The sequence below is a fragment of the Mytilus galloprovincialis genome, chromosome 14 (assembly GCF_965363235.1).
Source record: "Mytilus galloprovincialis chromosome 14, xbMytGall1.hap1.1, whole genome shotgun sequence".
Lineage (NCBI taxonomy): Eukaryota > Metazoa > Mollusca > Bivalvia > Mytilida > Mytilidae > Mytilus > Mytilus galloprovincialis.
This window is the reverse complement of record NC_134851.1, coordinates 51,959,005-51,986,588: the sequence shown is the minus strand read 5'-3', so window position 1 is coordinate 51,986,588 and position 27,584 is coordinate 51,959,005. Positions and strand designations below refer to the sequence as shown.

Below are 27,584 nucleotides of genomic sequence, written 5' to 3'. Positions count from 1 at the left end.
TAACGAGAAAGAGCAAAGCCTGCAACAAAAATTTACGAACAAGAGTAAATTTTTAACTATCTATATTCTAATATAACGTTCTTCAAACCGGCTTTGAGTACACAACCACGGTAAAAGTTAAATATATTAATGCGGTCAGGGTATGTCCCAGGTGATGTGTTTTTTTTTTTTTTTTTTTTTTTTTTATCTCGTCTGACTGATTTGCGAGACACAGGGGTGCTAGTCTGGCTGTGACCTTAACTACTAAGACAAAGTATTTTTATGTTCAACTTTATAATCTTAGCTGGATCGGCTTCAACACTTGTAAATGCATATATAGATGCCATTTTTTGTCATGTGTATTTCTGACTTAATTTTAGTAAATGGATGAATTTATTTGCTACCTCATCTCAGTACAAATACTTTTATCAAAACCCCATTTAGTGTTTTAAATACTCTGGTACGTCATTTATAATTCACAAAAAGACATTATGACAAAAATCTTATTCACGATAATAGGAGCTCATGACTAGCCTGTTGGATGAATTTATATAGTAATACTTTACCAGTTTCAAGCTATCCAGCAATTCTCACTATATAAATCTTTGAATTCGGTCTAATGGACAAAAAACTAAATGTAAAGGAACTACTAGTGGATTTTATAAGTATTTGTATAAACATATAAAGAACAAAGGTACGGGGATAAATTGGTTGAAATTACTAAGTTTGAAATGTTCACTTGATATAGATTTCTAATTGTACAAGGGTTTTTGTACAAGGGTTTTGTAAAGAGTCTAAGCTTACTCTACCATTACTCTATCCAGAGAAATATATACAGTATATAAACGTCTCTGCTCCAAAAGTATCCATTCTCACGTCCGTCTGCTCGAACATATAGTATCCATTCACAAGTTTGATTTTGTATATACAATACTTTTACTCTGTCAAATATTTATGATTAAAAAGTCTTAAAATCTAATATAAAGTGTTTTGAAAGAATGCATTTGTATAGTTTTCACACTTCATAAGTTCAAGCTTTCCTTTATTACTTTCTTTTATATTATCTGTGATGAAAAGTCACTTTCTTTATTTTCTAAAACTTTTTTTCTTTTCATAAGATATTTATGAGAAATTCAAACATTATGACAGAATGCGCGGTGAACCATATAGACCGAGAATCGTTTTATACGCTAATTGATTGTTTTCCCGGTCTTGTAACACAGATATTGGTGCTCGGCTCATTAACTCTTCCAATATTTTTTATATTAAGAAATCTCGTTAAATTCCGCCGACTCCGACAGTACACGATTGGCAGAATTATCCAATCATCTGATTCAAAAGTTCACCGAAGGTCAATTGATTCAGGTATGAAAATATGATCTGAACTGACAAATCATAATAAAGTAAAGAGAAGAGTCGCAATGGAAAATATTGCTTGTCTACTTGGATTATTTTGTTGGATTTTGGTAAGTGATATTTATGTTGTCTAAATCATAGTGTCAATATAGAAAAAAAATGTTTAGTCATTTACACAATAATTTAAGTGATTGAAATTTATATTTTCTGGCGTACATATTTTCTGGATTATATATATATAATCGTTCTTCTTACGGGTTATTCCTATAGTAGTATCCGTTCCTATTATTAATGCAGTACATAATTTGTTGAATGTATTACATTGTTTAACATTTTTAATGGAAAGTCCTTGTTTATCCATACACCGTTCTGCAGTCATCTGATTTTAACTTATGTTTTCTTTCGGCTGTCTAAATAATACATGCACGCTTAATGTAGTATTTTTTATTACTTTGATATATTATTTTTTTCTCCAAAACTTATTATGTTTATATAACATTAAATATGAGACAATATCTGAAAATGTCTAACTTTTTGCAATAGGAAAAAAACCCAAAAAATTGTCTTTAGACTGACCGGTATTTTCATAGTACCAATCGAAGAACACACATTGAGGATCTAGGAATTGTTGTCTGTAATTCAAACAAATGTTAAATGTGGGGGGTAACAATGACAATTTTAAAAATGGTACCAAAAATTCCAGTTCTTTCCTATTACCAAAGTGAATCAATTTAAAAAAGTTTCTAATGGGAATAAGGAATAAGTTACAGATACTATTTGTGGTTTACTAGTATATCCTGCAATAGTTTATCAAATGCCAATTATTTATTTTAGCATTTTCAATACAAAAGGTAAATAAATATACTAAAATATAGTCTGAAATGTCGGTAACATGAAAGAATCTTGAGTAACAGTACAAGTAACAGGACAGAGTTGGAAACACGTAGGAATTATTTAAAAAAAAAAATGCTTTATTTCATAGTTTAAGAAAAATATATCATTTCAAATTGGTCACAATTGGAAGATAACAGCAAACAATGTCATTTATCTTTTGAAACTGTATTTTCAAGATGAAAACCTGCCTAGGTAATGATTTTTTTTTTTAAATAATTCCTTTCTGTTACCATCTACTAGACTAGAATTGCACAGTGTTTTCTGCTGTTATCTAAAGTAAACTGAAAAGCCTGTCTTTTCATTCAATATACTGTATATTACGTTGAGATTTATTTAATATGATGATCATAACTTATATTTAATGAAATGGTTGGCATATAGAAGTTGAACTTTATGATTCATCAGTGAAATTGTCTTTATAACATTCTTCCTGTTACTGATTAGGGCTCTGCTGTTACTTTGTATTAGGTAATATGACAGAACTTAACAGAAAGGAATTACACAGTACTTTGTCCTTTTATTCGAATTGTGTAGGAAAAAAGTAAATAAAGGAAAACTACCCACAAGGACTTTTATGTCAACAAATAAAATATATAATATATGACATTTTTGTTCCAATCACCAAGAAGTCAAACATTTTACATCAAATGTAGCCAATATAACTGATCTGAAACTCTAGTACAGGCATTGAATGTATAAAACATTATCTCAGTATCATCATAAAGTAACACGATCAGTCGAACTAAAGTTTCCATGCAACCAAACATTAAAGATATCTTCTCAAAGCTATAATACTTGTTAATAGCATTCGTGTGCATCTTATTTTCTCTGATGAGAATTTCAGTCATAATTAACAGCGTTTGGTTGCTGAAGCATAACTTAACTTTAATGTAATAGTGAAGATCAAAGTCAAATACAATTATATTTTTTATGACGGTTTGGTTCCGAACGTAATGTTTTCCTTTAATCAATAAAATACAGTCCATAGAACGATTGTTTTCCCTCGATTGCATGTATCGCCATCATTAAACGTAACAAAATAGGAAAAGGGATGGGAAATAATCGCACGACGAGAGGGAAAACACACCAGATAATGGTGTTCAATAAAGGACAAGAAGATAGAAGCCTGGAAATTTAATTTTCAAACTGTTGACGCAGGCATTTCTGATGTTAAAAATCAAACATTGTTTTCAGTAGATCAATAATTGATTTAATTAATTGAAAGCAATTCTATGCTAATTGAAACACCTGCTATTAGTTGAAAATCATTAATTATTCTATGTGAAATAACGATATTAAATTGATACCTTTATATTGCGTTAGTTTCTATCATTCTAATCAAAGTGACCAAACAGAAGATGTACAATAAAAATTTATATGGGATTTTAAGTGTTACTTTTTACTCGGGGACACAGACTATTAAATCTGTTCTCTTTGTTGTAGCCTTGACTCTAGAAACACGGAAATAAAAATCAACCAAATTTCACCTCAAGGACAAAAAATAACACGTTTTATCTGTTTATCTTAGGTCAACTTCTAATTTTACTTTTCTGTATTGAATTTTTTAATATGTTTAACTCGGACAGGTGCTAAACGCTTGACACAGATATGATCATTGCCACAGGACACGGCCACTTTTATTTCATTGGAAATTGGTTAAAAAACAATAAAATTGTGACTGCTGACGCCTTAAACTTATATTAGTGGTGGGTCAAGTAGGAAACACCTATGATCGATCCTGCCATCGGCAGTTGCTTTTAATAACAAAAACTTGTATAAGGTATAAGCTGGGACATAATAATTATTCAGTATATATAATAGTACCAGGTATACATGTGGTGGATCCACCTCTTTTGACGATCAATGCTTTCGAATGGGGACATATGGTTGGAACCCCCCATTTTTTTAAACCTGTGGTGTCCCTTATAAAAATGGCTGGATCCGACCGCCACTGTATAAGTACCTAGATTTTGAGTTTCCCCTCTCTTTTTTTTTTTTAGATATTCACACGAATTCGACATATATATATACGGACCATAACTGATAATCGTTGACTTTATTGTGCATGTCCAGGCACCGCCCTTTGACTGACACACAATTTAGACCAGGATCATTCAAGTTTCCCGACAAACAAACCATTGACGACTCGACGAGCTTAAAATTTACAATGAACCAAGCCTTTTCCCAAACACTGACTAGCCAGGGGATGACGACTGGATGCAAAACGTTGACATCTTATTTCCTAAGTAGTCTACCATTCAGCAGAAATGTTTCACTGGTGAATGTTGAATGTATTGTTAGACTCGAGAGGGGACGCTTTCTAATGTCATGAACCGCTGGAAAAGGTATGTGTTCAAGCTTTATAACATATAATCAGTAAGTTAACATAGGTATTTTGCCTTCCCGTTCTTTCTAAACTATGATCTGTAATTTTTTTAGTTAGTCTATTCATAATTTTAGGTTCAGGGTCAAAGGGCGGATCCAGACATTTTCAAAAGGGGGTTCCAACCATAATTATCTTGTCCCCATTAAAATGCATTGATCGTCCAAAAAAAGGGGGTTCCAACCCCGGACCCCACTTTTGGATCCGCCATGCACTGATGACCATCATGTCACTGAAATACCAATGTAAGTTAATAGAATAGATTTAGATTAGATAAATTGATGAATCTAACATTACTATCCACGGATAACGTAATACATATCTAGGACTTGTCACTCAAAATATATGATAGAGTGTGATTGATTTCTTTAAGTTTTCAAAGTACATAAATGACATGAATAGGGAGGGGGGATAAGTCTACTCGATGTCTCAACTCCAACCCTTAATCAATACCACAGTAAATTGCTCACGAATTGTGGAATCAGAATGGAAATAAGACGAAGACATATAGTTTGGTAGTTAAGTGAATCACTATTAATTCACTTATTGGTACTACAAACGTTAACGGTACAGTGATATTTTTATTTTTATTTTGAAAGTTTTAAAACTTATACCGTAAAAGAGGCGGAATACCAACGTATGCAAAGAGTACTCGCACCGCCATTGGCATTGCAAACTTGACTACGATGATCTCCTGAGCATAGTAATTTAATAAACTTGGAATGGATAGTAAAAAGCAATACAAATTATTTCTTATGTAACTATGTTGATATATATTTATACAGGAAAACGTGAAAATAATCGAAATTAATAGAAAAAAAAAGGATTTTGGAAAAAAAGTGGAGGGGAACTGTCATATGTCCTCAATAAAATTATTAACCTATGGTTCCACAGTCACGTTCCACTCAGACAAATGTTGTTTTAAGCTTGTCCCTTTTTTAAAATCCTGGTTTTTCATCTACAGGTATTTCGATGTATTTTGACTGCACCTAATTTTATAAAAGAATATCAAAACAACAAATAAAATACATATTTTTTGTCAAAATAAGTACCATAAAAGCTCAAAAAGTGTCCTACCTCCTCTGGCACATAGCCTCTTTTAATTTCTACTTGAAGCACTGATTTGCGTATCATTAAAAACACTAAAATGAGGTATTGCAAGGTATGCAAATGTCAATGTCTGTCCTTGTCTGATTAGGGGATGATCATTGACCTGTTGAGAAGCATTTTTTGTGGATTGACTATACATAGGCAGTAGAGGAAAGGTGTACTGACATAAGTGGTGACTATAGATAATCATGAGTGTTTTAAAGCATGCTTGTTCCACAGAACAACAGAAAATGTATTTTCACCTTGGCACACAACTGTTTTAAACTGTTTCTTGCTTTCTGTGGCAGAATGATTTCATGGTCTTGGCTTGTGCAAGACTTTTTATTATCAGCTCTAATCAGGCCAGGATATTTTCCAAATCACCATCCCCAGCAAATAAAATGACCCCCCTTTCAATAAATCAGTATCAAAAGCATTTATAAACCAATAATTATTTGTATTAACAGGTGAGAGTGTGTACTGCATTAGACTGTAAAGAACAAGCTTATGACTTCAATGGGAAGAGGTGCTGCAATAAATGTCCACCTGGACAAGGATTAAGTCAGGATTGCTCTCATGGTAATGATACACAGTGTGGATCTTGTGTTCAAGGACAGACATTTTCACCAGAATTCTGGCATACAGAAAAGTGTCAAAACTGTTCTGAATGCAAAAAAGATTCTCACGTCAAAACTCCATGCACAATTGTAGAAGATACCATTTGTGAATGTAATGTTGACTTTTACTTCCATACTGTAGCAAAAGAATGTTCATTGTGTAATTTTTGTCCAATCGGATATGGTGCCATCATTCCCTGCAATAGATTACAGAACTCTATTTGTCTCAAATGTCCTAATGGGACTTACTCTGATGTTAAAAGTGCAACATTGCCATGTAAACGCTGTACCAAATGTTCATCAGGCCAGGCAGAATTCAAACCCTGTAGTGACACAGAAAATACCATCTGTTATGGACACCCAAAAGGTATTTATATTGTGTTGTGATGCAAATTTAAGAAGTAGTATTTTAAATCTTATTTTAAAAAAAAATATAAAACTTAACCCTCTTGAAAACTTGATTATCCCTTTGGAAAAAAATTTGTTATATATATTACCTTCAATGATAAGGAAATTTTTGGACTTTTTTTGGTAATTATTGAAAGAATATAGGTTATTTTTTTTCAAACTGAAAAATTCATACAAGTCACAATAACAATACATCAGTATTACATGTTGTACCTGTTTTTTGTTCAAATGTTTTAATAGACAATTTGTGGCATGCAACATAGTTTAAAATTGTTATATATTTAATTTGACTATAAGATATTAAGATAGAGGTTCCATCTGTTTATTAAGACAGAAATCATAGATTGTGATCGAGGATTTTGAAAAAGTGGGGGCTTGCACTGTGTAACCCCCCCCCTGTTATGAAACATATATGTTTGCTAATTTTGCTTGATTTATTAGAAAACACTCAGATACATATAAACGTGTAACATGAGGTCAAATATATAATACAATATATGCAAACAACATGACAGAAGAACGATTAAACATATTTAAATCAATATATACAACTCATTAGAACCAAACAGTGTGAATGATTATAAAGAAAAAGATATACAACATATATGGATCGATATGACATAAATCAAAGAAATACATTAACTTTTCTGATGAACAATGATAGCTTTTTGTATAGTTCAGTATTACAATAAGAGAGTAAACCTTCAAACTTGATAATGCTCGGGTGATCTGTGTAGTACATAGGTATGTACTTGTTTCTTAATAAAACAATATCTTCATTTTTACATATAAACAAAATATGGAATTCATCTCCAATACCATTTGTACATAAGTTACATGTTCTTTCTTCCCTTGGGATATTGAACCAACGACCAGTTTCTATAGGTAAATGTAAATTTGATGTACGCAGTTTGGTTAACCACGTTCGATTAAACTCACTAGTTTTGCTAATTATGGCAGATTTTCAGGATGGTGAAACTAATCTAGATCAATCTAATATATAAGTCATTGATATACATGATTACTTTAGATTTGAAGCACAAAAATAATAATTAACAAGGTAATATTAAATGTTTCCATTTTAATTTAGGTAAAAAGACATCTTAAATTCTTTGTTTTATTCAACATCAGAGTTCAAAGAATACTTGTGATCTCTTACATCTATACTGATATCTACAAAGCTCAGCCTCTTGTTGATATTAACTGGTTTGTACTTGAATACACAAGTGGTACACTTGAGCTGCTTCATTGAAGTTAATTCTGAAATTGATCACACAATTAACTACAAAAATTATTGATCTCTTTTGAAAACTATATGAAAGGCTTATTTCACACCACAGTTATAACAAGTTGGAAAAAATCATCCCTAAATTCTTTTGAAGTCCATATATATATATATAAACACACATATATAATGTATCTTAACAAGCATATATATCCAGTTCAAATTAAATTAAACAACAGAAATAAACTGACGTTTTATGAAATAAATGGTTGTTCCGACTATGTTTCCATCTGCTTTAATGCAGACATGGTCTTAAAAAAAGTTATGTCAAAGTTGTGGAATTGATTAAGGTGAAGGCCATATAACCTATTGATCTTGGGCACAAAAAGTACATTTAAAAAATTCATCTTCACTATAAACACCTTATGTGACATTAAATGTGAAAAGAAAATCAAAGATGCTTATTAGATAAATGTTTTGTGAGAGCTCTATTACATGTATACTTGGGACCAAAACATATATAAATCTGTCAAATCATCTCATATTTGGTAAACTTAACACCATATAATTTATACAGTTGCAACCTAAAAGCATACGTGTACATAGGACATGACATACACAATATTTGAATGAAAGAGTTGTGATAAAGCAAAATTATTTAGTTTTAAAAGATTGGATCTTCATTTATTTTTCCATTCTTTCCTTCGATTCCAGCTTCCCAAGAAGGAAGTAGCATAGATAATAGCTGGAAGTAGCATAGATAATAGCTTCTAAATCTATACACACTAATATATTAGTTCCTAATAATTTGTATGCCTGTGTCTGTGAACAATTAAGGAGCAGTTCATTAAAGTATGAATGTCTTTACTTTTGTCTGAAAAAATCTTACAAGGATCCATTATACCAAATATAGTTATCATATTTCTCATATTAATGAGTGAGAAATTCTTATGACAATAAAAACCTATTCTTTTTAGAAATTGCTGAACAATCAAAATGTGGTCAGGACAATGGACATATATGACAGACATAAACATCCTAACATAAGGCATATATGCCGTTTGAAATATAAAGTTTTTTAAAATCAGTTTACTTTGCTGCCTGATTGTAATACCAATGTCTCACATTTTATGAATTTCTAGAGCTCTGGTGGCTTTTTTGCATTTTCAGTGAATTTATCATATATCACCTTAGATGGTCCAGTTACACAAGCTCAACTAGCCTAATATCATGGTATATACTACTGTACTATTGATTCGCTGTATCGATGCTACTTCTGGTGCATATTTTATTCTTGATTGAAAATTTTCCAGAACTTGAATAGAAATGGTTACGTTTGTTAACTGAAGTGGCGTTGTTTAAATATCTTTTTATGTTTTATTAATTTATACTAAAAGAAGATGAGTTCTTTGACACGTTATAAAAAATATATAAAGTTACTTCAAAAAGATTACATTAAAGTTAATTGCAACAAATTTCCAATTACATCAAAAGTCTTTTCAAATTTGTTTGCCTGAAATAATTGACAGCATAAAATATAAAGCTATATCCTTTTTCAGTATAAATTAAAGGGAATAATTTGAATAAAAATTGCAACAGAAATGAAATAATGGTTTAAATTATACATAAATGCTGAAAAAAAAGAAACCTGGAGTTCTATGATGGTTCATGCATGTCAGTAAATTACAGAAAAAAACATTTTTTAAAGAGTTTCTAATTTTCAAATTATACATTAGGTAAAATAATTTACTATTTTAGGTATTTGTTTTTAGATATTTCAAACATGCCTTGAGATTAAAGAATTTAATGATTTTTCCCAAAGAAACATAAAAGCATTTAAGTCTACACAGTAAATGGCAACAAACAACTTTGATTTTTGTGGAGCCTGCAACATATTGTTGGGAAAAAAATGTTGCAAAAGCGTGACACAGTGATAATTCTGTCATAGTCAACAGTGGCAAAAGTGAGGTTAAGTCTGTGGTTTAAGTTTTTGTCTTGCCTCCAACAAAAGACGCAGTAAGTCTAAAAAACATTGTAGTATGTAAGACTATAATATAACAATCCAGCGATGGCTTCTTTTTTGTCTCTTTTCAAACATTAATAGCAATAGATCAGCTAATTTTGTTGTATTGAATAATTGTAAGGGGTAGTCGGTATCATCTGACCTTGACCCCATTTTCATGGTTCATTGGTCAATGTTAAGGTTTTGTGTTTTGGTCTGTTTTTCAATATAAACCATTATAGCAATAAAAAGTGATATGTTTCTAAAACTTTGGTCTAGCATATGTTGGACAGGATTTATCTGACCTTAACTCATTGTCCATGTTGTCATGGATCTTTAAAAATATTAGGTTTATATGATACTTTTAGGAAACTAATTGACACTCAACATAAAATCAATGGTTAGTAAGTAAAGCAGGTGAGACATTTCAGGTGTCCACTCTTTGTTTCAGACAATAATAACTTTGTAAAATCTTATTAATCAGCAGGACTTCATAGCTTTCTGTAGTACAATTACAGTTTGGGGTTTAATATTTAAGACACCAGTAACTTATAAACTTTCATAGAATTTCATGAAGCTTTGAAGGTAGAAACTTTTTATGATAGAGATAATTTAAAATAAATCAACATTTTGAAAAAGTTTTTTTCTTTCTTCATATTCTGAATGTTACAGATAGATAAACCTGATTTTATTGTAGTTAACTTTAAAGTTCTGACTGGGGCTATTTTCTTAGTTAAATACCTTGTTAAACTAAATGGGAATTTTGTGAAACTAAAAATACAACTTTGACAAATTAAAACATTTTTTTTTTAAGATTAAGATGCAGCATCTTTACTTTCATACTTGAAATATATGCTTCTTCCTGGACGAAGGGACAATAATGTTTTAAAGTGTTTTTTATATCGGTTATTCTTGTTCTACATAAAACCTTGTCCAGTGGCTACAACATTTTTATTAATCTGAATATCAAGATAAATGAAAAAATGGCTGATTTTTTTAGTTTCCGTTCTGTAACTTAAGTTTGCCTCGACCAAATGTTATGAAACTTATACAAACTAATAGTTACCACAAAACTCAAATCAAGTACACATTTCGATGGTGTCAATTTTATTTCTCTTCAGTTATGTCCCTTTATAACTTTATATGATATGCAGGTGGCATCATCTGTTACCCATGAACACGTACATTCCCCATTTATTTACAAATATAACAGTATATATATAGTATATTTGGCTTAAAACTTTCAATCCTTTATAATAATTTTAAGACATGTTTGGTTCATGCAAGAACCCTGTGATGAGATTTTTTATTTGAATAGGAAGACTCTGTTATAAATTATCAATCTTGTTCTTGCTTGAATTTGATAAAAATAATAATTAGCAAAAATCATACTGTTGACACTATACAATTTATGATTTCTTTTCTTCGATGTTAATTGTTTTACCTTTTGTGACTTCGACTCAAAGACATACATCTTGTTTGTACAGATTTCTGCCCAACAAAGTTGTGGTATATATGGTGCAATATTACTTCTCTATTCTGAATCACATACATACAGAATTAAAGGTTCATGTACAAATTCTGTGAATGATATTGGCTTATGATATATCCTGTATATATTCTCTGCCAAGTTAGTTTATAATTGCCTGGAATGCCTCTTTTGTAAAAGATTTATTTTGATTACATTACCAAAACTATATTCATCAAAAAGCAGTTGTTAGGGGGAAAAACGAATCAGAAAATGAACAAGCCTATCTAAAAGAGATGATTAAATTAATCTTGATGCAGTAACCACATCAGCCTGTATTTGATGGTAGTATTTTATGCAGCGAGTATTCCAATGAAATCAAATAAAACTAGTGTATCATGTTTACATAAAGAAAATATCACCAGTTTTTAAAGTCAGGCAATCTATACCAGGATGAATCTAACATGACATACGGACATTAGAATTGATCATACCAAATTTTCTCATTCATTTTTATCTTTATTTCATATTAGCCTTTGATGTCATTTAACTAGTATTTTATTTCATTTTTCACACAATTTTTGTGTGCACTGAAGAAGAGAATATTTCTGCTTTAATTACTAAAAATTCAATTGAAAGTCTATTAGTGTAACACATTTGACTTTCCACCTGATGAGTTGTATTCAAATCATCAAATATATTACTTTACTTTTAAATTTTAATTTTCACCACAAGAAGGGTGACTTAAATAGATTTTTACCTTCATTTTCATGGTTAAATGTTTATTTCATGGCAGGTGAAATGCTATTTTGAAGTTTATATATAAGATGATTAGTGGAATTTTCTAGTTTTGTAAATGATTTCTAAAAGATTTTTGTAGATTATAAAGAATTGGAAAATAATTGAACATCATGAGCACAGAATAATTTACAAACTACAAATAACCAAAGTTAGTTAAGAAATAAGGAAATAGACAAAAGAAAGAGAGGTTAAATCTTTAATCACCCTCCATCCTCTAGATTATGTGTAGGCAAGTGACTCAACCAATAAGGCCTAAAATAAAATTTCATTTGTTTGGCATTGCCGCCCGACCCACTGAAAAACTTGCCGCCCAAATAATTTTATTTGCGTTTCAGAAATTATTTTTTTTTTATTTAAAAAAAATCGAAATTGTGCCGGAATTTGATCGTATCCGCCGAGTTTGTTCCTGACTTTACTTATTTCAAATCACGATCTTAAAAGCGCTTGCCTTACACCGTACTGGGAGCAAACATTTAAATGACATGGAATAGAAAAAGTCTGCCAAAAGTAATGTCAGAGAGGCCGGCAGGGGAAAGCATCTCCCTATGCTGCAATGCATTGGTTAATGGAGATGGATTTTATAAAAAATCAAATTTTCAGCTATTCTTTGAAAGAAACGTTCTGAGAGACCTTGAAGAGGACTTAAATTCTATCTTTTGTAAAGCAGAAACAGATGATTTCTGCTTAACTTTGTCGCTTCATGAGATAGAAGTTTTTCTCCGGGACATCACAGAACAAACATGCGTGGCTCTTACATTTGTTGAACTTATTAAATATTTGAAATTTATTATTGACAAATTTTCCCTTGAACCAGAGAACAAAGTATCTACTATAGTCAGAACCACAATGATGCATTCAAGATAATTATGGCTGTAAGCACCAAAGCTTAAAGACCAAAATGGTCCCAGATTTACAGGTTTATAGTAGTTTTGTACCAGTAGATGCTAGCCTGGTACAAAACATACATATTTTAAAGACTAGCATCTTCTGTCAATTGAAGTACTTCCCCCTTTTCTTGCCTTTCTTCTTAACATGAATAAGATAATTCTTAAAACAAAAGATACTGACAGAAACATATTTATAAATGTATCTAGTGTACTAGTGATGAATAAAATCCCCTCCTTTTCCACAATTCTAAGGGCTCATTAATTTATCTGTATTCATGTAATGCATGTCCAGATTTCTGTTAATCAAACAGGCATTACAACCCATAATTTATTTATCTGCAAAAATTGTCTGTCCTGCAGCATATTTCCATTTTGAATTTATCATACGTTTTAAACTTAGCCCTGAAAAACCTTGCACTTGTATTATCACCATGTCTATTTGTGTCAACCTTCCAAATTTTTAATATTTTGCTATCCTAATTTGGTACAGGTCCTTTATCCTCAAAACTTATCAGGGGCAGTAGGCGTGTTTGTATGGTAGTTCGTCACATCTTGCATGTATGATTACTAGCCTCTAGGTATTGGTTTGAGCCCTAGTTGGGCAGTTGCAAAATTAAGGTTTGATTTTCATGTCATATGTGATAAGGTTAGTCAGTTTCCTCCCGCAGGTTGGCGTTTTCCTTCAAGTACTACGGTTTAGTACACCACTAAAACTGACTGCCATGAAATTATTCATATGGTGTAGAAAGTGATGTTTATAAAACCAAAGCAAACAATCAAAGTTTTAAATCTTTGTCCATTTGTACAAGGAGCCGTAGTGGTTGAGCCATTTAACTTATAGTAATTTTACCAAACTGTGACCACAACTTCAAGATGTACATCAGGCCTCTGTTCAATGGGCAGTCCCACAATAAAACTTCAATTTTCACGTCATACATTTTATATGGTTAATTTGTCAGTTTCCTGCCTCAGTTCTGTGTTTTTTTCTGTGTACTTTGGTTAACTCTGCCAATAAAACTTACTGTCTTACATGAAATTATCCATATGATGTAGAATGTGACATTGACTGTTGACCCCTTTCAAATAAACCACCAGCATGTACACACAACAATGCTGCAATGCTTTATACAACATTGATCTAGATACTTCATGATTTACATGTATAAAGCTTTTAAATGTAAAAAAAAAAAAAAAAAAATCCCTACCTACCTACCCACCTGCTGATAGTGTGGGTCGGCAATGCCAAACAAACAATTTTTTAAGGGTGGCCTAAAAATCTTCAGTCATTTTATAATTTTATAATGTATGAAATTATAGTTGTATAAGAACCAAAGAAATCAAACCTAGAAGGTGTACATGAATAGGTCCATATTTGTACTTGTTTTGTCAATGTATATTTGTTCCACCTAACAGAAGTTCCTACAGAAACTTTGTTATAAACATTGTCATAATATCTATTCCTGTTGGAACAAATATTCTATACCAGTTATTCCGTAACAAATACTGTAATATTTACTCCTGTGGAAATGATATTCCAGAATATATTTTCCTTTTGGAACTTATATTATGAAGGAACTTCTATTCCGTGACAGTTTAAGCTAATACCTTTATTAAAAAACTTGTTTTAGGGAAATTATTGCAAGCACTACATGCAATAACCATTATCTTTAAAGAACATAATTATTAAGTACACAAACTTACTGAGTGTCTACAGGGAAAACAAATATGACAGACAGCAACCAATGACAACCTCTGTATTATAGGCTCCTCACTCATGACTTGGTAACAGGCACTTATACAATGTGGAAGGTTAAATGATGTTTGTAGGTGTTGAACCCTCCCCCTAACCGCCAAGAAGTGGTGAAGCATGCAGCTCAACAGAAGAGCAGACAGTCAAAATCAGTATGAAATTTCCTCGACTCAAATCGTCACTAAGCATGAATAAAAGACTAAGATACAGACAAAAGACACAAAGTGCCAATAAGAAAGTTTTTGCCTTTTTAAACCTAGAAATCTTAGTAATTCTGACAGAATGATTGTTTTTGTACATTTAGATCAAATCACATAGATTTTTATACAATATCTGTTTATTTTAGAAAATTATACATTACAACCAACAACGGCCAAGGACAAGAAAGATTTTGATGTGATACCTGTTTACTGTGCTGTGCTCGGTGCTGTTGTACTGGGACTACTGGTGTATGTTATCTTTAAACAGTATACAAGACTGAAAAATAGAAAGATTCATAAAGGCCATGAACCCCACGAAGAAGTGGAATATTCCAAAGCTTCAGGATGTGATAGTGGAGTTTATGTGGAAAATGAATTTTGTAAACAATGTAAGTCATAGTATCCTCAAAACACTTCAATATAACATATAGTACTACCCTCAAAACACTTCAATATAACATATAGTACCCTCAAAACACTTCAATATAACATATAGTATCCTCAAAACACTTCAATATAACGTATAGTATCCTCAAAACACTTCAATATAACTTATAGTATCCTCAAAACACTTCAATATAACATATAGTATCCTAAAAACACTTCAATATAACATATAGTACTATCCTCAAAACACTCCAATATAAGGCATAGTATCCTCAAAACACTTCAATATAAGGTAAAGTATCCTCAAAACACTTCAATATATGGTATAGTGTCCTCAAAACACTTCAATATAATGTATAGTATCCTCAAAACACTTCAATGTAATGTATAGTATCCTCAAAACACTTCAATATAAGGTATAGTATCCTCAAAACACTTCAATATAAGATATAGTATCCTCAAAACACTTCAATGTAAGTCATAGTATCCTCAAAACACTTCAATATAACGTATAGTATCCTCAAAACACTTCAATATAATGTATATTATCCTCAAAACACTTCAATATAACGTATAGTATCCTTAAAACACTTCAATATAATGTATAGTATCCTCAAAACACTTCAATATAATGTATAGTATCCTCAAAACATTCAATATAAGGCATAGTATCCTCAAAACACTTCAATATAAGGTAAAGTATCCTCAAAACACTTCAATATAAGGTATAGTATCCTCAAAACACTTCAATATAAGGTATAGTATCCTCAAAACACTTCAATATAAGATATAGTATCCTCAAAACACTTCAATGTAAGTCAAAGTATCCTCAAAACACTTCAATATAAGGTATAGTGTCCTCAAAACACTTCACTTTAAGTCACAGTATTCTCAAAACACTTCAATATAACGTATAGTGTCCTCAAAGCACTTCAATGTAAGTCACAGTATCCTCAAAACACTTCAATGTAAGTCACAGGATCCTCAAAACACTTCAATATAATGTATAGTGTCCTCAAAACACTTCAATGTAAGTCACAGTATCCTCAAAACACTTCAATGTAAGTCATAGTATCATCAAAACACTTCAATGTAAGTCATAGTATCCTAAAACACTTCAATATAACGTATAGTGTCCTCAAAGCACTTCAATGTAAGTCACAGTATCCTCAAAACACTTCAATGTAAGTCACAGGATCCTCAAAACACTTCAATGTAAGTCACAGTATCCTCAAAACACTTCAATGTAAGTCATAGTATCCTAAAACACTTTCAAGCAATATAAGGTAATAAGGAGCTAGTCAAAATATTGGTCCACATATTTATGATGACTGTATTGGAAGGCAATTTAAATTTTGTGTGATAAATGTCTCAGTTGTGTAAAGATTTAATGTTTAAGTTTAATGCAATTGCAGGAAAGTTGATGTGAATGATAATAGGATGTAGAATATTTTGATGGAAAGATACTTTTTGAAATTATAGTAAGCATTAGATATCAATACCTAGAATAATCAAAATCCACAGGACACACATAAACTATTATAAACTCAAGACCTCTGTAAAATAAGATGGTGATAGTCAGATGATTAGAATAGAATTCTTTGGCGGATCCAGGGGGGAGGGGGTTTCCGGGGTTTGGAACCCCCTTTTTTTTTGGCTGATCAATGCATTTGAATGGGAGCATATAGCTGGAACCCCCCTTTACTCTGGGTTGGGAACCCCCCCTTTTTAAAATGGCTGGATCTGCCCCTGGAATTGAGAGTGGAAATGGGGAATGTGTCAAAGAGACCCAATCAAACAGCAGAAACAGCTCAAGGATACCAATGGGTCTTCATTGTAGAAAGAAAATCCTGAACCCAGAGATAGGCTTCAGCTGGCCCCTTGACAATAATGTATACTAGTTCAATGAGATGTACACCACAACCACACTAAACACAGAACATATAAATGAATCAAAATTTAAAACACAAAGACTAAAACAAAGGCCTGTAGTTCCTGACTCAACCTCCCCCCTATCCCTCGAGCCAGTGTTGAATAAGCAAGCACACAGCAATATGCACAGTACAACTCTATTTAAAAGAAATCCTTAGTCCAATATAATAAAATGTAACACAAGAAACTAAGCAAAATGACAATGATCAACATAACTTTACAAAGAACTTAACGGAAGTAGTAACTGGCATGGCTGGGCTACAGACCTCAAACAAACTGATTGTACAACTATGTCTATATCATATGAAACTCAAACACAATTCCTTCCGCTAGGTGTTTAGTATCACGCCAAGTATGCTTTATTCTCCATCCACTATCATATAGACTTTTTAACAATTTTAATGATTGTGAACTGGAGTGAGAACAAAAGTATATCTAATACAAAGATATACCTCAATTGTCATTCAATGTTTTGTCTTTTGCTACAAAGTTTGCTGAAGGATTATGGTACTTACTCCATCTTTCTATTTATAATATATTCTTATAAAGGTTGAGTCTAAGCATCCAATATACCCTTTGTTTACACTACATTTATAATTGATGTGGTAAAGCCAATCATAGGATACAACATCGTAAGGAAATGAAGCGTTTAGAATTAGAAACATAATGTATGGTTTATCCAATTCATCAAGAGTTCTTGTAACCATGCATATACATATGATGATAGTCCAGCTAACAAAAAAAGAAAAAAACAAAAGTTTCTTTTCTGCTAAATCAGGAAGGCTAATTTAAGGGTAATTACTCAGCAGAAAAAACATTGAAAATATTTGATTGTGCATGGTTTTGACAGATTTTTTTATCGACTTACTGATATAGTCGTTATATATATTTGATATTCATATAAAAAAATAAACTTTACATTAAACATATAGGAAAGGGTTTAGTAAATGTAGTTTGAAATACTAGTGGATATATTCCTTAAGGCGTTATTGTTTAGGTGGTTATCTAGCCATTTTCTTCATTCTACTTTATATCTAAATTTTTCCCCCGAGTATCAATACAATTCAGAAATTTCAACTAGCTCAAAATATTTTCATTTCAAGTACATTTTTAGTGTGAAAAGGAAAAAAGTCTTCACATGCATCACCTATAAAGTATATACTGTAACTTGGTTTGACAATAGGGAACAACATCAAAGCTATTTATCTTATGTAATTGGTAACAGATGTTTGTTTGATGTGTTGTGTCATTGAGTTCATAGGTAATTATGTAACAATCGTTGGCAAGGGGTGGAACTCACATTTACATAATGCAAATTTGATTGCAATTTTATTGCTAAACAAATATTATCCTTAATTTGCACATATTTGGTAATAAAAAGCTTAGCTTTAAAAGAATTGTAAAATAGAAACAGACGCTTATTTAAATGAATTTGAAATAACCTGTTTTAGAATGAATGAATTGCTTTTAAATAAAATAGTATTTTTACCCAAAAATGTTGTCCAACGCATGGACATTCTTGTGGTGGGTCCTAATGTCTGTCTGGTCTTGTTAGCATATATTATAGTTTAATATCAGCAATATCTCTGACAAATTCTAAAATGGTGGATGGTCCACTTATAAAGAAAAGAGTTATGTCTCTTGGAAATATTAAATTTTTGGAAAATGGTCTCATTAGCACTCTCACAGGTACAATTCGTGCCAGATTTTCATAAAATTATACTAGAGGGTAATATCCGCAATATCATTGGCAAATTCTTTTTAAACGATAGACAATTGACTTTTTTTAAAGAGTTATGTCCCTTGGAAATTTTAGTGCAACTTTATTATTTCAACTGGAAAAATCAGTGATTAATTCCAAAGAAAGCCTCTACTCTATTTAATTTTATACTTTTAAGGAAAAATTTAGAGAATTTGGATATCCTCTCAACAATTTTTGTCACATTTTTTATTGACTGAATCATGGTGTATTTGTGGATGTTTCCTCTGCAACTATCAGTCAAAGACTATACTTAATTGCTCCTAGGTAATTTATTATGCATCTTAAGGGTGTCTTGTAGTAGATTGAATTCTCATTTTTGATTCAAGTTACATACTTTTAAATATAGGAAATGCTTTTCAATGATGATTTTACCTATTGTATGAGTTTGGCCTGCTCTGTATTTTGTACTATAACAGATTGACAGAGACTGCAAATACATTCTAGTTTACGTTATGTTGAAATGTTTGCACAGTGAGAAATACTTTCTATTTAAGGAGGATTAAGAGTAATTTTTTGGCCTCTGAAACAGCACAAATATTAAAACTGTTCATCCATTGTAAATTATGTCAGTTGTTCTGATAAATGAATGTGGTGATTTTGATAGACAGAGAGAAGAAATATACCTAAAAATATTAAGATTGAAAATGAGACAACTCTCCACAAGAGACAAATGCAGAGGTGGATTTAGAGGGTTTTTCAGGCCCCCCCCCCTTTTCTGGGAAAAAAATGGTTGATTATATAGGGAATCACCGAAGCATGACAGGAGCGGCCCCCATCTTGGGCAGTCAATGGGCCCCCTCTTGGGCAGTCAATGGGACCCTGCTTATGACAATTTCTGGATCCACCACTGAAATGACTCAAAAATTAGAATCTATTGGTCACTGTATGACCTTCAACAATGAGCAAACCCCATACTGCAAATTCATCTTTAAAAGGCCCTGTAATTACAAATGTCAAACAAGAAAAATAATGGGCTAATTTACATTTATTTTGGAATTAAAATAAGTAAAATGTTAAAAAAGATATTTTACCAGCATTTTCATCTTATTGGTGTGTGAACAATGCACCAGGTATTTGTCTGGAGGTATATATTTCAGAAAGCAGAATACTTTATGCTTTCAGATGTCTTATGTTCTCATGTCCATCGCCTCATTTTCAAAGTTCTTTGTTTCACATTAAGTTTTTATTTGTTGTAAATATTATATATATTATAGACGAAATCAGCAACACTATTCTACAGCATTAAACCCTAAATATACACAGAAAAAAGTCCCATAAAATCTAACTTGAGGAAAACTCGAAATCAGCATTTTAATTTTTTTGGAAGGGGAGATAACTCCTCAAAAATGAGTCTTTTTAGGGTTGATTTTCTTAAAATTTATGTAAAGTATGATACTTTAATGGGGTTATAAGTTCATATTTGTCTATATTATATAGTCTTCTGCTCAAGAAATGTACAAAACCCAAGTGTTATGGGTATATTAAAAAAAAAATGTGCATTTTTCATTAAAGAAATTGCAAATTTGTGGCTTTGTGGCTTTGTGGCTTTGTGGCTTTGTGGCTTTGTGGCTTTGTGACTATTTTGAAAAAATAATGTGACAATTTCGTATTGCTTATATCTGTATATTATATTTGTTCAGCATCTACATTGTTTCAAGAAACTTTAAACCACAAAAAGAAGAATATATGCTTAATTACTTTTTATCAAATTTGAGATTCTTTACCTTTACATGTTGAAAAATTCAATAAATGTTCTACTAATGAACTACCAAATCTAGGTTGTAGCTTGATAAAAGATATGAAAACACCTTTAGAGCTGTTTTTTATACTCTAAAGGCAGCTAAAAATTTCAACAATCAATACATTCTGTTGAATAGAAGTGGAAAAGTTATAAATTTTATTGATATTTCTGCCTTTTTTGCAGAGTTAACTCCCTTTTTCAATGCAAATCTCCATAGGGAATTTAAAATTGTGATTTTTTTAGTTTCCTCAAGTAATATTTTATTGGACTTTTTTCTGTGCATATTTGGAGTATAATGCTAAAGATTAAAACTTAAAATCTTCTGCTGCAATTACTTTAAGGTTAGGGTCAAATTTATGCTAGATTGACTGGACTTAAAAGGTTAATACAACTAAGCTATCATTATTTATACTTTTATATTACAGATAACCAGCTCAGCAGAGTCAGAGATTTACCCGTGAAGAAGAAAAAAGAATTAGAAAAAAATTTATCCATGCATACCTCTGATGGTAATACATGGAAACAATTAGCAAAGGAATTAGGTAATAATGATATTCAATATCCCAAAGACTAGCAGCATTTACATGACATTTGTTATTCCTGCACATTTGGCATGGTGTTTTTTTGGTTACCCAAAAGATTTTGATTTGATATGAGCCTCAAATGATCATGTATGACTAATTTGACATGTAAAATTTCAGTTTTAATTACTTCAAGTAAATATTGGTATGGATAACAAATAAAATGTTCAGACTAATTCTGAAAAGTAGTTTCTGCATTTTTAAGTATGTGAGATACAGTTACAGGGGAGGTTACTGCCACTGATTTGTAAAATGTTATAATTTATGTGATGTCAGACTGTGACATAATATTTTAACCTGTTGCTTTAATACAAATTTACTTTAGGCTGGACAACTGAAAGAGGTGGGAAAGATACTATAGGGATATTCAAACTCATAGATCGGAAATAAACTGACAACACATAATGTCTAAAAAAGAAAAAGACAAACATACAAATAATAGTGCATTAGTAAGACATGAATCAACACAAACCCCACCAAAAATTGGGGGTGATCGCAGGTGCTCTGGCAGGATAAGGGAATTTATTTTTCCGATTAAATCATGTACTAGTATTGAACTTTAATAATTCAGATTAAATCATGTACTTTATATTTAATTTTATTTTTTTACAGGTTATCAAGAGAAGAAAATTGGCGAGTTTGAATCGAGTTCGTCTGAAGTTGTCAGTCATGTACATAATTTGTTAAACCATTGGTCAAAATATAAACATTCTACAGTGGAAGTGTTAATCAAGGCACTCACAATTATAAACAGATTGGACATAGTGTTAATTTTACAAAGAGACATCACAGAAAGAAAAAGTCATTTACACAATGTTATTTAAAGTGTATCATATTAATATACCATGTTGTTAATTTATATTTATTATTGAAATTTTTTATAGCAACTTCTTGTCTTTTTATTTTTGTAGAGCAACCACAACAAAACTCATTTTCAAGAATTTTTTACAATCAAAACAAAATTGCTCGCTCGCCCCATATTTTTTTAGAGCTTTTAACTTGTCTGAAGAACTATGAATCAAATTGGTTTGGCCTAATGATGACAAAATGGAGATCAAGTGATATATTCATAATTTTCACTTTTACCGATCAAGAGTTATGGTTCTTGAAAATTTAAAAATTGAGTTACAGTTCTTGAAAGATTAAAAATTGTGTACCATAACTCGGAAACATTAAATCTAATATTTATAAAAAACAAAAGGGAGCTAACGTCAATAGATATTAAAAATTCACCAAAGTTGTATTCAAATTGATTGAAGCATTTTTTAGTTGATGTCCCACATGTTGACAACAGACAGACGAACGGACTATAATACGTCCCGTTAATGGGCATGTCAAAAGTTCAAATTAAAATAAGATAAGGTGCAGATCTATATATGTATGTTACAAATGAAAGAAAAATATTGGTGACTATCAACTATATATGTAAATTTTGGTTTTGATTTAAACACTAAGAGATAAGATGAAAGACACATCTGTTAATTATCAATGCAATCACCTAATATATAATTGGAGTGACAGATTTATTTGAAAACTATTGATTATATTTGATTATAATTTAAAAAGATATATAACATCATATTTCTTTACATCATATATAATTCTAGGGTCTATAGTTAAATCATATTTAACTTAAGATTTATAGTATTGGGTCATGGAAATAAATTGAACAAATGGTTTAACTAAGAAGCATTTCATAAAAAAATGAAGTCTTGGGTTTTTTGATATGCTGATGAATAGATGAATTTTAAAGCAGAACTATTTAAAAATTTTGTAACCAATTTAGGGGAAAGCATTAATTAATGAGGAGATACTTAAGGTTTCCAAGGATAAGGCGACAAAGATAGAAGGGGCCTGTCTTTAAAGGTTGATGGGTCCATCATATTACATATATGGGAATCATTTGTTTCAGTCTTAAAATAAATCAAACATTTTCAAAAACAAGTTATTCAAGTTCCATAAATTAATAAAAACTTTTAGTCAGCTTCTTTTAATGAAAAACATCTATTTCAAAAAGAACCGCTGACAGTGACTTTAATGATCCCATGCGCAAAAAACGACAAAATTGAAATACAGAGTATTGCCCTGCCAACCTGAAGAGTGTGGGTTTCAGCTACAGTCAGTTCCCAATGAAGACATTTTTTTTCCATTACCAAATTTGAGGTAAACAGTCTACAAAATTTACTTATTAGGAACTGCTCAGCCGACATGAAATTATGTCACAAGAACATGCAACCAGTCACAGCTTTTGCACATTTTTGTATCCCTTCATACACCTTTGACACATAGTCCCAAAATGCCCTAATGTTCTAAAGCATAATGAAAAATATCTTTACGTCCACTATAAAAGAACAACTAATAATTCTAACCATAAATATTTATATGAAAGAAAAAAACACTGATATTAAAGTTTACATTCGTTACAAATGACAGGAACTATATTTGTAGACAGTCGATTATGAGCGACAAAAAAGGAAAAAAGACCGTACACAATTTGTTTTTCTCTCTTTTAAATAAATAATAAAAAGATTTGAATGATGAGTTCAAAAGACAAAAATATTCCACTAGTGTCAACGGCTATCCTGCAATTCTCATCCTGCAATTCTCTATAAAAAAAATCTATCCAGCAATTCTCATCCTGCAATTCTCTATAAAAAAATCTATCCAGCAATTCTCATCCTGCAATTCTCTATAAAAAAAATCTATCCAGCAATTCGTCATCCTGCAATTGTGTTTGAAAAACTACTTGAATGACAATTTCCTTTTTCATTAAAATCATAGTTTTTGACTCAGTTTTTGTTTTCGAAAATAATATTTTCCATATCCCATTAACTAAATCCAAAAATAGTTTTAAGATTTTTAACTCATATTTGGGTCATTATAAAAAAAAGTGCAAATTTCAACGAGGTAATATTTTGAAAAATGATGTCATTGTTTAAAACATTTAAATGTGGCCCTCTATTCTATAGTATGGTAGCAACGATATTCAGAAATATGCAATGGGGAAAATAAAGAGTTCCTTCAATTTTAACAATTTTAGGTCATCCTTTGATAGAATCGTGTCAATGGTGTTACCAATTTAAAACATTCATTTAGGTACTAAATATTATTGTTAAACATCAAACAACTGTTCCAATTTGTTGTTTAGGTTTAAATTACGACTTATTGACATTATTCATATAGCTGTGCATTCTATTCAAACATAAATTTCAGAATACATTGTTGTAAAAAAGTTGGCTGTCCTAATTATGGTCGTTGTAAATACTAAAAAATACACTTAAACTGAATATATGTAAAATGTATAAGATTAAATGATAATAATATACCTAATCCTTCGTATACGACCTAAAAACACTTTCATTTATGAATAAAAATTAAAAAATGTGGCATTTTTATATAGTAACACCACTGACCCTTCAGTAACTCCAATGACACAAAATTATCACCATTGACATCACATTTCAAATTTTACTTTTATTAAGTACTGAACACAAAGCCAAGAACACCGAGCAAAAGAAAAAGATGAAAAAATACTTCTTAGGCTAAAAATTCTCAAATTATATAACATAACATCCATTACTAAAAATGTCAATAGTGTTACTAAATAGTGTCATTGGTGTTACCAGCATACATCAGTTTGTGAAAACTGTGTAATACATGATATTGTTAAAACATAGTTAAATAAGTATTGTTTTTCGTAAATAATATGATGTTTCACTTGTTAAACATGAAAGAAACACAAAACAATGCTGATTGTCATGATATATTCAGTGGTGTTACTAAACTGGTCAATGGTGTTATTTTATCAAAATGGTCTCACCATTGACAGTAACACCAATGATTTAAGGTGTATTTTAAGATTCAGTTACGAAATAAGTGCTCCATTCCCCTATTCTATATGTTGTTACTGGTGCATGTTTCTATAATCAATATATTTTATAATTCAAAGTTAAGGAAATGTTTTCAAAAAATTATTTTTACAAGGGTACACCATGGACACTATTTTCATTTATGATAGAGCGTTTACTTACTTTAAGATTTTTTCACTAAATTTTCAACATAATTGTTTGTTTTCTTTTGCATAACATGCTTACAGGTAACATTGCTAAGGGAGAAACTGTTGCAAATGCCCAAATCTTGTGAAAGATAACTCTTGTCCTACTAATTTGTCCTTTGGTTACACCATTGACTTAAAAAATGTAACATTTCCTTTTGGTGAAATTTTTTATTATAAAACCAACCTACACCTCCTTAATCATTAAAAAATGTTTGTATACATGTATCAAAATGCAATAAAAAGTGATAAGTCTTAATAACAAATGATATGAATAATAGTCCTATTTCAAGTCTGAAAGGATTTATAGTAAAAAATAACAGTTAATTCTGGCTATCTCCAGGGTTTGTTTTTTTTTTTTTAACATTTTATAGTGTAAACTGTATATTGTGTATCACAAAACATTAATATCTAACATATGCAAGTGTTATTTTGATATATTTTCATGACTGTGACTTAAAAAGACCCAATCATAGTTTTGCATGTTTTTTTGATAATGACCCATTTACGGTTTTGTAATTAGTATTTACACTAATAGCATGCTGAAGATTCAAACAAAGTACATGTATGATCTGTTAAGACCAGGATGTGATTCGTATAAACGCATTTCTAACCCACATTTGCGATTTTCGAAACTCATATTAATGACCAAAAATATAGATTTTTGATGTAAAATAAAGTTTGTCATGGTACACCTACAACACAACTTCTATTTATATAACTGGGCCACCCACTAAACCCATTGCCTCGGCAGTTCTGTAAAGCTAGAGTTTATAGACTCTGCTCTAATTCTGCCCTGATAAATAGCTATTGGATAGCACAACAATGTGAGGGTAGATATTTTCTGGGGTAAGCATTCTTCAAGACCAAACAATTTCGTCGGTAACACGGAAAAAAAGGTAAATTTGATAAGATATGCACTTGGGTCACCCACTTGTTCAAATCGATTGCCCCGGCAGTTCTCTATGGCTAGGGATTATAGACTCTGCTCTAAGAAATACCTTCTTGTGAAGTACTACAACGAGGGGGCAAAGAATTCCTGGGATTATCATTCCTAGAGTCGAAAATTTCGTCCGAAAGATGCATGGAAATAAGCCTAAATTAACTTGGCTTATAAAATACGCATGGGGCATTCACTTTCAGACCTCATGATTGTCTCGGTAGTTCTTTATGGCTATGCATTATAGACGCTGCCCTAATAGAGAGCTATTGGGTAGTACTACAACTTGAGAGTAAAGAATTTCTTGGTTAAGCATTCTTAAAAGTCGAAAATTTCGTGCGTAACACGGAAAATGTCAAATTTGATCTAATATGCACTGGGGTCACCCACTTGTTTAGACCCATTTCCCCTGCAGCGCTGAATGGCTAGTAGACTCCACATCAATAAATAGCTATTGTGTAGTGTACTTCAACGAGGGGGCAAATAATTTCTGGGGTTGTCATTTCTAGAGGACGAAAATTGCGCCCGAAAGATGGAAATAAGCCCAAATGAGTAGGTCCGATTTCAGGTTCATCTATCGAAAGATTTTGGACACTTTTTTAAACACTTAAGTTTATATTTCAATTGATTCAATTAGTTTATGTGAAAGATTTTAACCGATTTAGTCATTAAAAACGCTCCGATTCAAGCTTAAATATGAAAAATCTATCAAATATGCCCAAAAAACGTCACTTTTCATATGTTTTTTGTCAAAAATGAAAGTGGCCGCATCCGTGTTCATCCTCAACCTTTATAATTTTATATGTTATGTATTATCATCAAATACAACTTACATTTCAATATTATGAATGAACACGAATGCCGCCACTTCATTTAAGACGGAAACCGTCTAAAATTTAACTAAAATGCTAAAATTGTGAAGATTTCAGTAATTTAGCATGACTTAATGATGCTAGTACCCGATATATGTGCATTGTATTGTCAAAAACAGCCCATATCTATGTAGCAGAAGCTTTCCCGTAAATAGCTAAAAGTTAAAAGATTACATTTTCACAATTTTGTAAAACTGCTATATTTTGGGGCCAAAAAGGGGTCTTACTGAACCTACTCCTTTCGACTAAAATACCG

At 31.2% G+C, this 27,584-nt stretch overlaps 1 protein-coding gene across 1 annotated transcript; it reads left to right on the top strand.

Moving 5' to 3' along the window:
• The first annotated feature begins 1,308 nt into the window (after positions 1-1,308).
• LOC143059777 (tumor necrosis factor receptor superfamily member 16-like) lies at positions 1,309-26,222 on the top strand. The gene is made up of 5 exons (XM_076233340.1): positions 1,309-1,445; positions 6,169-6,685; positions 15,206-15,448; positions 21,307-21,423; positions 22,075-26,222. Exons 1-5 carry the CDS (start codon positions 1,401-1,403, stop codon positions 22,284-22,286), a joined length of 1,134 nt encoding a protein of 377 aa, XP_076089455.1. The 5' UTR covers positions 1,309-1,400; the 3' UTR covers positions 22,287-26,222.
• Positions 26,223-27,584: the final 1,362 nt, after the last annotated feature.